Here is a 14,279-nt window from a genome sequence, read left to right on the forward strand (position 1 = left end):
GTCAGGTTTCCTTTCCCATTAGAGTTTTTGTTCTCAAGGAACATTAAAAACACAACCTAAAAAAAAGTTCTTTTCAAACGAGTATCACTTTTTCTAGGAATCATGAACTCAGTTTCCACCTTTATTTACCAAGACATCTTAAACATCTGAACAGACTTCCTCAAAAGTTTACAAAACAAGCATTTTCTTTATGGCACACGGAGAACATGACAAAAATAAGACTAAGGCTCACAGAATGGGGGAGGAATTACCTCTAATAATTCAATGTCTCCATTATAGAACAATCTTTACTGTAGGATATATTCATTATATACTTTAATAGTGGGAAAAAAGTTTTTGGGGGGAGAGGTGTAAATAGTAGATAAAAATATAAATAACTGTATTGAAGGTCATTATTGACCATATAAAATACTTTGTTGAATCTCTCGGTGCATCTATGCATGTATACCTTATGCAGACAATTTGGCATTTTAGTTTTCCAAAAGATCAAACAGTAGTGAAAGTCATTTCTCTCAGTTCCACAATTTTGTGGTAGGATGACACTGCAAACTGATTTGATGTCCAACCTCAGTTATTTGTAGCACTGGAAAATTTTCAGAAGACTCAATGGCAAAACATTTACAAATACATTATTTACATGAATACCTTAATAAATGACTTTTTAAAAGGTAAAATGATTTTTATATAGGCAAAATAATCCACAATATGATTCAGGTTAAAAGTACATTTTCTGAAGGCCATTTATACCTTTTTCCCTTGAATCATAATTTACACAGCACAAGCCCTATTAACTATCAGTGGAAACTTGGGATCTTAAGTAAAAACAAAGTCAATACTGATTAAGTATGTTTTCAGAAACTATCAACTTTTGTAGTGTTCTATTTATAACACTTATACTACATACTGCACAAACTATCATATATCTAATTAAAAACAAGTTCTGATGTACAGATTAAAATATATATAATTATATAATTTTAAAATAAATACAATTAAAAGACACTACTAATACAAAATTCCTCGTTACATTCTTATTTAACAATTATAACTTTCTGATTTATGAGTTTTGAGGTGAGAAATAAACACTAAAATAAAGGAAAATTATGTATTAGTATACTTTCCCATTAAAGACAAATATTAAAATAAACTATTTGAATCATATACATAACAATCTTCTAGTAGTGAATACCAGGTTTTAAGTGCTAGCTAGATGGACATATTCAATAACAGGTTCTACAAAATCATGAAAATGGTATAATACAAACGCTATTTGTATATTAAGCCTGAACAGACTAATGGAAGGTTAAATTTTCCATATAATACCAGTAATGATGAAAGGTAAATTAAGATAAAATGAGTTCTAAATAATAACGGTCACTAATAAAGCATCCTTAAGACTCTAGATTTTCCAAGCAAGATCATCTTTTGTAGTACCTATGACTTAAAAATGCTTATAATGTTATTTGAAATATTATTGAATCACCATTAGAATTGCTAGGATGAAGACCTAGTAATTTGCATAAAGATTGCATCTCCCTCTTACCCAACCATCTTCATTGTGCAAATGAAGAAAAAAATGCTCCTTCCTCAAAACTTCTTACTTCCATCTATCAGAAATTTGACATTCTATACTGCTCTTGATGGAATATGGTACTTTACTGCCACCTGTTGAAAAACTGAAATAAACAGATCTACAATGTGAATAAATCCCAAGATACTATTATACACTGACACAACCTGCAGAACTGGTACATGATAGCCCGACACATACTACTGTCAATAATGGACACTCATCCTCCTATTACCAAAGTTTAAAAAGGTCTCCGATCTGAAACATTTCAACTATCAAGTTGAAGTCTTGTTCACTAAAGCCATTTATGTTCAAACCAGTTTATATGTATAATGTGAGTGGAATAATTCATAAGGGTGTAAAAATAAAGTTTTTTAGGGGAATTAACAACCAACTTTAGTTTTGAACGTTTAAAAAAAAAACCACAACTCCCATCCTTATTTATATTTTAACTTATATGTTAATGTTAAAAGTAAATGTTTGGACTGTAAGACCAGTTAGTGATTTCCAGAAGGAAAGGGGGAGAGGGGTGGGTAAATTAGGAAAATGGGGGAAATGGCCTGGTGAGGGATGGATTTGGACTTTTAGTGGTGGACTTAATGTGGTTATATGCACATGCTGATTCCCATGATGCAGACCTGAAATGTGTTACAATGCAATATTACTTCAATTAAAAAATATTTTTTAAAAACCCACAATCGTTTCTTTAGAATTCTGCAAGCTGAAATCTGGACTCAATAATCATGAATTAGAAGTAACTGAGATGGATGAAAAGCAAAAATTTTAACAAAAATTATCAGACAGACATAAATTGAGATATACTAGTACTGTAACAGTTCATCCAATTTTAAATGATTTGGGTTTTTCCACTGCGATAAATTAGAAATATGCAATTAAAATTTTGGGGCTCATTCCAATTGCATCATCACTTTTAATATAAGCACAAACGAAGGTTTTGTATATTTTTCCAACAGTTTCTGTTGCCTGTTGTTTTCATTTGTACCCTTCAAAGTCATAAATTACTTAGCATCTTCCCCTTCATTCTGTATGAAATAATCATCTGGGGCTTTAAAAGTATTAAACAAGTACAAAGGAAGGGGGCGTCCCTTGTCATCCAGGGGCTAAGTCTCAGCGCTATCACCTTTACAAACAGAGTAAGATCCCAGCCAGGGAGCAGACCCACATATGGCATAGCAGACCTCTTCCGTCTCACCTACTGCTCTCCTTAGCAGTGCATTTCAATAAATCTGCCTGTTCTGCTCCCCACTCTGCATCTGGTGAATCCTCTCATGTTTCTCACCCGCCCCCACCCCACCCCACCCGAGCATATCTGGCCTACACCTCAGTTCTTCTACACAAAAATAAATCAATCTTTTAAAAAAATTTAAAAAAAAATAACACATATTAACAAAAAGAAAGTCTAAGCAATGATTTTATAATGTACCACTCTTTGACTTTTTTTAATTATTTACTTTGCCCCCTGAAGAAACTAAAGCTAATTTCTCTAAAAGAAAGAGAACTTTTCAATGTGCCAATCAGTCCCAAGGTAGTCCAGGAAAAGTATTAGCTCATATGTAGTTATTCAACAATATGTCTTATTATATTCAAACTCAGTATCAAATACCTTTATTTAACAATATCCCAATCAGAGTCTAAGTTTCTTGTTGGAAGAAGTGATGGATGAAATTCATGGTCTCTTACAAGGTGACAACCATATATAAGACACATGTTTTATGCTTCTTAGAACAAATTCTAACTCCTCAGCTATATATGGTTTGTGTGTAATATCCCTGCTACATGTAGACTATGATGAGTTAGCACTTTCATTATAGACTAACATAAATGAAGGTAGGGGAACCAAAATATTTTAAAAACCGTATCTATTTTCATTTTAAGAAACAACAGCCATATTATTTTTCAAGAAAAGATACTAGGTTACTGACTTTAAAGTTCAAGTTTCATCATCTTAATATATAAACACACTTGGATATGAGATTTTAAAAAACCACACATACACACAAGCTCTAGGTAGAGCTATAATAAACAAATTCCTTTTATAAACAAAACTTTAACTGAAAAGCCACAGTAGATGGAAAAAAAGAAGAAAGGATATTACTTGGTAAAATCCAGTGACATCTACAATAGTTTTACAGCACATTTAAGCATTCTACGGTTTTATATCTTTACCTGTCTTCCATTTCTTAGTTGCTCCTTAAAAAATTGCCAATTAAAGGTTTGACCTCAAGCTTAGCCCTGAATTTGAGTGCCAGGAAAAGCAAAACAACACTTCAAATTTCTATCTTAATATTATAGCCTTAATTCAAAATTGGTTTATTTAAAACACAATGCACATCTAAATGGAGGAAAATTAAACCAAGCAGCAATACATAATTACACATAATAGGTTTCCTTATATGGGAAGTGTTTTTTTTTTTTTTTTAGGAGGATATCTAGAATGCACTTGCTCTGTGAGACTTTTCAATAATTAAAATTGACTTCGATCAACACTACCAAGGTAAGAGTACTGTATAAGGGGCACACATTTACAATACTGCTAGCCTTCAAAGCAGTAAAGCAAAAGAAAACATATCAAATAGCACATGCACATCTTACAGAACTCCACTGAACTATCAATGATTTCTATGCAATGTGCCTCTTTTTCCATAATTGTATTAACAACTACCAAGAAAGGAAAGATGAGATTAAAATGAATGGTACTGAACTGAGTTGTTTGAAGCCAGTGCCCCACATGTGGGGAAAAGTGCATTTAGTTCAGCAGCAAAACAGCACAGTGTGAAGATATTGTGCTTAGACGCAGATATTCCAGAATTGAAAGATGTGCAAGGCAAGTCAAGATATAAAACCATAGTACACCGTTAAATAACCTTGAAACATACATATATTGCAGTGTTCAAAGGAAAACATTCATTTCATTGTATAAGGATAGGGAGAAATCCTTAAAGTTACCTATTGTTGTTTATGATATTATAAATACATATCTATATAGCATTGTATATACACATATAGAATGTGTGTTTATGTATATTTTTCCCAAAATTATTATTTTTGTGGATCTGCAACTTTCAGGAATGAAAACTCATTTGCACTGTAAGCTTCTGTTCCCCCAAACTTAAGATAGTTTTACCAGGAAATGTGCCCAAGCCCTCCCCGCCAACCCAAAACTCACTTCAGATATTCTGCTTTGTAAGTGAACCAAGAAACACGATGAAAGGAATTCTAGAATTTTTGACTGTATTTTTTCACTTTGCCAGTTGTTTCAACAAGCAAATATCTTTAAAAGAGCTGATGCAAATTGGTAAGCAGAGTATATAAACTCTAGATGTGAATGATTAAAACAGAGCAAATCAAAACAATTAAAAAAATCCAGTGATTTACTCTGACTGTAAACAATATATAAAATTTAAATCTCAAATTTCAAAATAAGTTAAAAGAAAAAGTCTAACTTCAGGGCCTATAATACTATAAAGATCTGACAATTGGTAAGGGGAAAATGTATATGAAGAGTTGTAACAAAATTTGCTTGCCAATTATTTTTGCTAAGAAAAAGTATATCTAACCATACTACCTCTGTCCCTTAAATTTATTAACTTCACAATCTGTTGGCAAATGTTTTAAGCAAACTGGCGTTATCATATTACACAACAGAAAAATGTCCTTCAGTTCAGCAAAGAAAACTTACACAAGCTTTTTGTACAGAATTAAAAAAAAAATCTAAATGGCTATGATTCCTCTATTAGCATAAACACATAATGCAGTCTTTATAAATCTGCCAAATATATCGATATCTACATAAATAGATACAGATATAGATATGAAACATCGATGGCAGTCTATTTTTGAACAGTGTGTGGGACCAGCAGATTTGTATCAGACCATGGCACGATATGGACCCTGCATCTTTAGGAACTGAATGATGAAGGAAGGACCCCCAGCAACAATCTGAGGCGGAAGGTGACTGAGTGGACAGTTCTCAATACTCATGATTGAAAGCTTGCTGCAAAGAGCCAGCTCAAAGGGAAGGCTATGCAGGTTGGGGTTGTCATTCAAATACAGTTCTTCTAGGTTCTCCAGTGTACCTGTTTAAAAAAAAAAATCAAATCAATTATTTTTTAATAAATTAGTTAGTATTAAATACACTCAACTGTCATGATGCTATCCTGGACATTATACATACTGAATATATATTTCCTCTTATTTTCTTCTCTTACTTTTAAAACTCTCTGCAATTGTGGTTCTAAAATTTTGCTGCATATTCAGATCAACTGGGGGGATTTTTAAAACTATAATGTCCAAGTCATACTCCATACCAATTAAGTCAGAATCTCTTCCTGGATGGTTCATTTTCAACCTTGGGCAGTGCGTTGGAGAAAAAAACAAACAAAACATGCTACATGCTGTTTGGGATAGCTTGGCATTCATATATGTTTTTTTCAAGACTCAAGAGGTAAATTTACAGTCAATGCCTATAGTTACTTTCTGTTATAAATAATGTGATAATCTCTCTTATTAATAAACTCTTGTGCAAAGTTTTTTGCTACTTGGTATAAATCTTTCACTAAGAGAATTATCACATTTTTGATAATAAGCCAAAAATCAATCCATGTAATCTTTCAAAAATTTTTATTAGACTGTCTTAGGATCCTAACTCTCACTTTCTAGGCAAATGTCTCAACCAATTGCACGAGGCAGTTAAATATATAGATTAGGAATAAAAGTGTAAAGTTGATTCATATGTTTCTATTTTAAACTTCAAAATCTATAATATTTGATAATGACACATAGAAAACAAATAAAAAATAATAGCTAGCAGGTAATGAATTTGTTTATATTTAAGACTTTATTCTTCAGAGCAACCCTATGAGAAGCTACTGTATCATCCTTCTTTTAATGGAAAGAAGGAAGCTTAGGAAATTTATGTAGTTTATGTACTTTATCTAAAGTCAAAAAAACCAGTAAGGGGCAGAGCCAGATTTTGAACTATCGTACTCCAAAATTATTCCCCAGAAATAACCTATAGTGCCTCTGGAACAGCACAGTATATATGGGAGCATATGATACATGGAATCACTAAGTGAAGAAGTAGCTTGTAAACTGGGGTTACAACCTGTACTGCCTAAAATGCAAGGTAGTCATACTGATTATATTAAATAATGGACATGAAAATTCTAAAGTACCTAAAATCTCATAAGGAAATATTCTTTTGAATACACTTCACTAATTTAAGTCTTTGTAACTTTTTGAATTTAGAATAAATATAAAAGAACTTCGAAATTAAGGTCAAACCTACTGGAAATGCAAGTTTGCAAAAACACTGTCAAACATAGTGTTATACTAACACTCAATGAGGAAACCCATCAAAACCAACCAACCAACCAACTACTGGTACCCTATAAAAGAAATCTTAAGTCTGATTTAACTTCAGTTGACAAAACACAGTTGATTTTTCATTTATCTGAAATAGTACTTGAACAAGTAAGAGCAAACTATCAGTACAGAGTCAAGCATCCAAAGGGTTCATACCAATTTCCTCAGGAAGATGAGTAAGCAGGTTCTCTCCTAGGCCTAGATGTGTGAGATTGGTAAGATGGCCAATGCCTCTGGGGAGAGTGGTCAACTGGTTGTTTGTCAGAACTAATTTCTAGAAGATTAACAGGACAAAAGATGATTAAATACATAAACTTCATATTACTGATGTAAATTTAAAATAATACATTGACTAAAAAAAGGAGATAAATTAACAGGGAAATTAGCTTTGTTAGGATGAGAATCACTTTGTTTTCCTCTAAAAAACACACTTTTTAGGAAGAAAAAACAGATTAAAGGAATATAAAATTTAGCCCTAATACTCTAACAGGAAAAATCTCTCTGTTCTAAGAATTAGATGAAATTCTTAAGAAAAACATGCAATTTGGAATGTATCCTCATAATCATACAACATAAAATCAGCATAAAGTTTTACCTGTAAATCCTTAAGATAAGCAATTTCATTTGGCAAGGATTCTAATTTGTTCTCCTCTAGATCCAACTCTCTTAACTTCCTAAGGTTTCCAAGACCATGGGGAAGCTTCTTTAGAAGATTGTTTGATAATATTAAAACCTAAAGATAAATTATTGATAGCGTTTGACCATTCGGAATTATATATTACCACTGCATGACTTAAAATTTTATATTAATTTTATACCAACTTGCTAAGTAGCAAATATTAAAGGTAGTAACATAATAACTTACTATTCTAAAAAACAATTACGTATTTAGATATTTAGAAATAAAAAAGATTTTATCAGATTAAGTCAAAACTAATTAAAGCAAATGGAAAGAATTTAATTAAATTACCAAAAAAGAAAATTATTAACTACTTGTTTTAAGGTACTTTTAGCTAATGATATTTTGATAATGAATAGTTACAAACATATATCTAATAGAAAACCAATTATTTATTCAAAACCCCTTATAAGCCCATTATTTAAGGTTAAGGTAATAAGTGATTTCTAAACTGCCTATATCAGCCCACAACAATTATTATTTGTAATATAATGCAAATTTATACAAATACAAATTGTGATTTGAAGAGGGCAAAAAAAGGTTGAGAAAAGCAGTCCTTGTTCTCAGAGAAGTTACAATCTAGAAGGGGGTTGGGGGGAAGGAGACAACATTAGGCATGGGAATAGTAAAAAGAACACTGGCTCCAAAGATCTATTGATACATAAAGATTTGGTTAGTATTTTATACCCACTTATTTCTCCAAAGGTTATACCACCCATGATATAATAAACATACACAATAAGACCAAAAAAATAATAATAGCAGCTACTACTGAGTTTATTATTTACAGGACACTGTACCTAATGTATTATATGTGCTGTTGTATTTAATCCTAACCACAACCTTAGGAAGAAATACCAATATCCTGATTTCAATTTTAAATGCTCTTTTATTACTCACTTCAAGAGAAACGAGACCAGACACATCCTCAGGGATCTTTGTAAGCTGATTGGTGGCTAAATTCAATTCTACCATACTAGTCCAAGTTCCAAAATCCAAGGGAAGTGATGTCAACTGATTGTCCTGGCAAAGACAAAAAGATGCTTGCATCCAAAGAACCACCACAAAAGTAAAACCCCTTATGTAACCCCCAATGCAAGAGCTTTCTTAATTAAACAGAAAACTTTATTTCCTTAGTTGATATCCAAACAAAAAGGGGAAAAAAGCAACAAAAACTATATGCCTTGGAAGTTTTTCACACAGCAACTAAGTTTTCACTTGGAGGCTAAACTGCAAGTTTGTTTCTCATGTGATTATCTATATTAGGTATAGAAAAATATAACACATATAACAACAATTTAGATTTCAAAGGTCCCAATGATAAATAGGATATTTTCCCCATTCCACAGTAATTTACAGAAATGTATTGAACACACTGAATTAGATATTGAAAGAATATCTAATTACAGTTCACAAGAAAACAGATAAGCTCAGCATTTCTAGAGATGCTGAGCAATAAAGGACAGGGGGAAAGTCTAAAGACTTTCGATCAATACCAACTTTCAACACATTGTTGTGTGACTATTAATATTGAAAGGGAAACCATCAGTACCTAACCCTGCCCCAGTTAGGTACCAATAATACATGCCAACATGTTAATAGGGATGTTGCCTCTCACTGGTGGGAGGGCTTATTTTATGTCCTCCTTGTTCACCTGTATTTTTTATTTTTTCTGCAATGTACATGGACCACTTTTCTCATTTTATATAAAATCCCCATAAGAGAAATTTCATGAGGCAAATATTTATTTACTTGCTTTATATCCTGCCACTTTACTGTACTCATTATTTCTGTAAGTTGTTTTGTAGAATCCTTCAGTTTCTCTAAGTAAATGAGCATGTTATCTGTGAACAGTGTCAGTTTCACTTCTCCTTTCCCAGTTTGAATTCCTTGTATTTTATTTTTATTATTATTATTATTATTATTATTATTATTATTATTATATTAACTTGCCTAATGTTTCAGTTAGGACTTCTAACTAAAACTATGCTGAATATCAATGGTGATAGTGGACATCTCTGTATTGTTTCTTTTTTTAAAGATTTATTTATTTATACGAGCACTGGGTAGAGTCAGTAGCGCGCGAGGGTGAGAGAATTCACCAGAGCCAGAGGGGAGAGCAGAGCAGGCAGTACACTGCTGAGGGGAGCAGTGGGCGGCAGGAGAGGTCTGCGCACCATGTGGGGCCCTCACCTGGCAGCAGGGGATCAAACCAGCGCTGCAGAGGCTGCGGGCAGCTTCGCAACCCAGCGCTCAACCGCTGCGCCACCGGGGAGGCCCTCTGTCTTGTTTCTGATTTTAGTGGAAATGTTTCTCACTATTATGATGTTGTCTTTGGGTTGCCATATATGGCTTTTGTAATATCTAGATAGGTTCCATTTATTCCTATTTTTTGGACAGTTTTTATCATAAATGGATGTTGGATCTTGTTGAATGCTTTTTTGGCACCTATTGAGATGATCATGTGATTTTTGTCTTCCTTTTTATAATCTGATGGATGACAGTGATTGATTTGCATATGCTGAACCAGTCTTGCATCCTTAGGGTGAAGCTTACGTGATTGTGGTGAATGTATCCGTTCGCCTGGATTTTGTTGAGTAATTTTGTATCTGCATTCATCAGAGATACTGGTCTCTATTTCTTTTTTGGTACTATCTTTGCTTGGTTTTGGGATCAGGACAATGCTGGCCTCATAGAATGTATTGAGGAGTTTTCCTCCCTCTTTAATTTTTTTGAAGAGTTTGAGTAGGCTAGGCATTAAATTTTCTTTCCAAATTTGGTAAAATTTACTGGAGAAGCCATCTGGTTCTGGGCTTTTTTCTGGGGGAAAATTTCTATTACTTTTTCATAATTTCAGTACTTGTACCTGCACTACTTTTTTTTAAAGATTTATTTATCTATGCATACAAGAGCTTGAGCACAGGCCAGAGATTCAGGGAGTGAGAGGATTCACCAGAGGCAGAATGGGGAACAGAACAGGCAGACTGACCAAAGTACATTGCTGAGGGGAGCAGTGGGCGAGTCAGGAGAGGTCTGCTGCACCATGTGGGTTGCTCCCTGGCAGGCCAGGGATCGAACTCATGCTGCAGAGGCTGCAGATTGCTTCATAGTTCAGTGCTTAACCCCTTGCACCACCAGGGAGGCCCCTGTACCTGGACTATTAAGCTTTCTATTTCATCCTGGTTCAATCTTGAGAGACTGTGTGAATCTAAGAATTTGTTCTAGGTTGTTCAATTTGTTTGCATGAGCTTCTGTGTAGTTCTGCAGTATTTGTTGTAATTTCACCTCTTTCCTTCCTGATTCTATTGATTTGGGTTTTCTCTCTCTTCTCTTAGTAAGTGTAGCTGATGGGCTGTCAATTTTATTTATTGTTTCAAATAACCAACTCTTGGTTTCACTGATCTTTTTGTCTTTTATTTCATTTATTTTTACTCTAATTTTTTTTATTTCTCTCCTACTGGTTTCAGGGTGCTTCTCCTAGTTTCAACTGCCATATTAGATTGTTACCTTGACATCTTTCTTTTTTTTATGTGGGCCACTATTGCTATAAACTTCCCATGTAGTACTGCTTTTAAAGCATCCCATGGCAAATATTTATTTGAAAACTGAGTTCATCTTTTATTATATTTAAACTAATTATCTAGCTGTGTCTAAACTACTGGTAGTTATAGTATGATAAGATACTATCATTATAAAAATTTGCTACTGGTGCTTACATGAAGAGGAAATGCCAGGTTTCATTTTGACTTCTTTCAAGAAAAAAAAATTTTTTTTTAATAGAGGCATGTTTTATGTATTTATTTGTTTGTTTGTTTTGTTTATACATGCACTGGGCACAGTCAGAAGCGCGGGAGGGTGAGAGAATTCACCAGAGCCAGAGCGGGGAGCAGAGCAGGCAGAAGGACAGAAGTACACTGCTGAGGGGAACAGTGGGTGGCAGGAGAGGTCCGCGCGCCATGTGGGACCCTCATCCAGTGGACGGGGAGCAGCCAGGGATCGAACTGGCGCCGCAGAGGCTGCGGGCAGCCTCGCAACCCAGCGCTCAACCGCTGCACCACCAGGGAGGCCCGAAAAAGTTTTTTTTAAATATTTGTCATGATTTTGAAGAAAATTTAAGGCAAAACTCTAGCCAAAGTTTTATTCCTTGAAAACAGTAAGCCTTCCCAAACTAACACATTACAATGACATCAGTTTAGCAAAAATGTGTAACCGAATGCAAAAACTAATCTACATCTGGACTGCTGTGTTCCTATAAATGGAAATTCAGAATTAATGCCTTTACCTACTAAATCTCAAATTGCCAATAATGATTAACAATAAATTTTATACTTAATATTATAATTATCTCCAATTTCCATGCATTCACTTATTACATACTTCCAAATAATTGTAAATGATACATGCATTATCATTTACAGATAGAATCAGGTATAGCCAGAATCAAGAAATTACATGTTTATAGAAATAAACCATAAAAAGAAGGCAAGGAACTTTCCTACCTCATGGAGATTAAAAACCACACTACTGGAAGACCATTGGACTAATGAGGAGATCAAAGAAGAAATTAAAAAATTTTTTGAATTGAACGACAAGGAGGACACCAATATCCTAAATGTATGGGATGCAGCAAAAGCAGTAATAAGAGGAAAATATATAGCAATAGAAGCTCACATCAAGAAACAAGAAAGAACGCAAAGAAACAACCTAATCTCGAAGCTCAAAGATCTAGAAAAAGAACAACAAAAAAACCCCAAAACCAGTAGAAGAAAAGAAATAATAAAAACCAAAGCAGAAATAAATGAAATTGAAACTAAAAAAACAATCCAAAAGATCAATGAAACCAAGAGCTGGTTCTTTGAAAAAATCAATAAAATAGACAAACCCCTAGCCAGGCTCACAAAGGAAAAAAGGGAGAAAGCACAAATAAACAGGATCATCAATGAAAGAGGAGAAATCACAACGGACACAGCAGAAATCAAAAGAATAATCAGTAACTACTATGAACAGTTATATGGAAACAAGTTTAACAATCTAGAGGAGATGGACAAATTCCTACAACTCTACAATCACCCAAAGCTAGATAAAGAAGAAATAGAACACCTAAACAGACCAATTACAATTAGCGAAATTGAAATGGTAATCAAAAACCTCCCCAAAAACAAAAGCCCAGGACCTGATGGATTTACAAATGAATTCTACCAAACATTCAGAGACGAATTAGTGCCTATCCTTCACAAACTCTTCCAAAAAATTGAGAAGGAAGGGACAATACCAAACACGTTCTATGAAGCCAACATTACACTAATACCAAAACCGAACAAGGACAACACAAAAAAGGAAAACTACAGGCCAATCTCCCTAATGAACACTGATGCAAAAATCCTCAATAAAATTTTAGCTATCAGAATCCAACAATGTATCCATAAGATAATTCACCACGACCAAGTTGGATTCATTCCAGGGGCACAAGGATGGTTTAACATCCGAAAATCAATCAACGTTATCCAACACATCAACAAAAAGAAATATAAAAACCATATGATAATATCAATAGATGCTGAGAAAGCTTTCGACAAAGTGCAACACCCATTCATGATAAAAGCCCTTGAAATTCTTGGGATACAAGGAACATACCTCAACATCATAAAGGCCATCTATGACAAGCCAACAGCCAGTATCATTCTCAATGGTGAAAAGCTGAAAGCAATTCCATTAAGATCTGGAACAAGACAAGGATGTCCACTCTCACCATTGCTTTTCAATATAATACTGGAAGTCCTAGCCAGGGCAATAAGACAAGAGAAAGACATCCAAGGAATCCAAATAGGAAAAGAAGAAGTCAAACTATCACTATTTGCAGACGATATGATATTATACATAGAGAACCCCAAAAACTCCACAGAAAAGCTAATTCAACTCATCAATCAGTTCAGTAAAGTGGCAGGATACAAAATCAACACGCAAAAGTCAGTAGCCTTCCTATACACAAACAATAAATCTGAAGAAGAAGAAATCAAAAAGACCATCCCTTTTGTTATTGAAACAAAAAAAATCAAATATTTGGGAATAAATCTAACAAAAGAGGTAAAGGACCTATACAAAGAAAACTATAAAACACTGTTAAAAGAAATAGAAGAAGACACAAAGAAATGGAGAGACATCCCCTGCTCATGGATTGGAAGAATAAACATTATTAAAATAGCCATCCTTCCAAAAGCAATATACAGATTCAATGCTATTCCAATCAAAATTTCAATGTCATTCTTCAAAGAAATAGAACAATTATTGATGAAATTCATATGGAATCACAAAAAACCCCGAATAGCCAAAGCTCTCCTGAAAAAAAAAAGAAGGGAATGGAGGCATCAGACTCCCAGACTTCAAACTATACTACAAAGCCATAATCATCAAAACCGCATGGTATTGGAACAAGAACAGACATACAGACCAATGGAATCGAATAGAAAATCCAGAAATAAACCCACAGGTTTATGGTCAACTAATCTTTGACAAAGGAGCAAAGACTATGCATTGGAGCAAAGAAAGTTTGTTCAATAAATGGTGCTGGGAAAACTGGGTCGCTACATGCAAAAGAATGAAGCTTGACCACCACCTCACACCATACACAAAAATCAACTCAAAATG

At 33.9% G+C, this 14,279-nt stretch overlaps 1 protein-coding gene across 2 annotated transcripts in view; it reads right to left on the reverse strand.

Moving 5' to 3' along the window:
• Window positions 1-5,458: 5,458 nt before the first annotated feature.
• Window positions 5,459-14,279, reverse strand: part of SHOC2 (SHOC2 leucine rich repeat scaffold protein) — a gene marked incomplete at both ends in the record, with an annotated part of 35,662 nt that continues 26,841 nt past the window's right edge. For both annotated transcript variants that reach the window (XM_084246256.1, XM_084246255.1), the window contains 4 exons: window positions 5,459-5,667; window positions 7,112-7,229; window positions 7,551-7,688; window positions 8,535-8,657. In XM_084246256.1, coding sequence (XP_084102382.1) covers window positions 5,459-5,667; window positions 7,112-7,229; window positions 7,551-7,688; window positions 8,535-8,657 — 588 coding nt within the window. The remainder of the gene's footprint in view (window positions 5,668-7,111; window positions 7,230-7,550; window positions 7,689-8,534; window positions 8,658-14,279) is intronic.

The sequence above is a fragment of the Talpa europaea genome (genome assembly GCF_964194135.1).
Source record: "Talpa europaea genome assembly, chromosome: 10".
NCBI classification, from domain to species: Eukaryota; Metazoa; Chordata; class Mammalia; order Eulipotyphla; family Talpidae; genus Talpa; species Talpa europaea.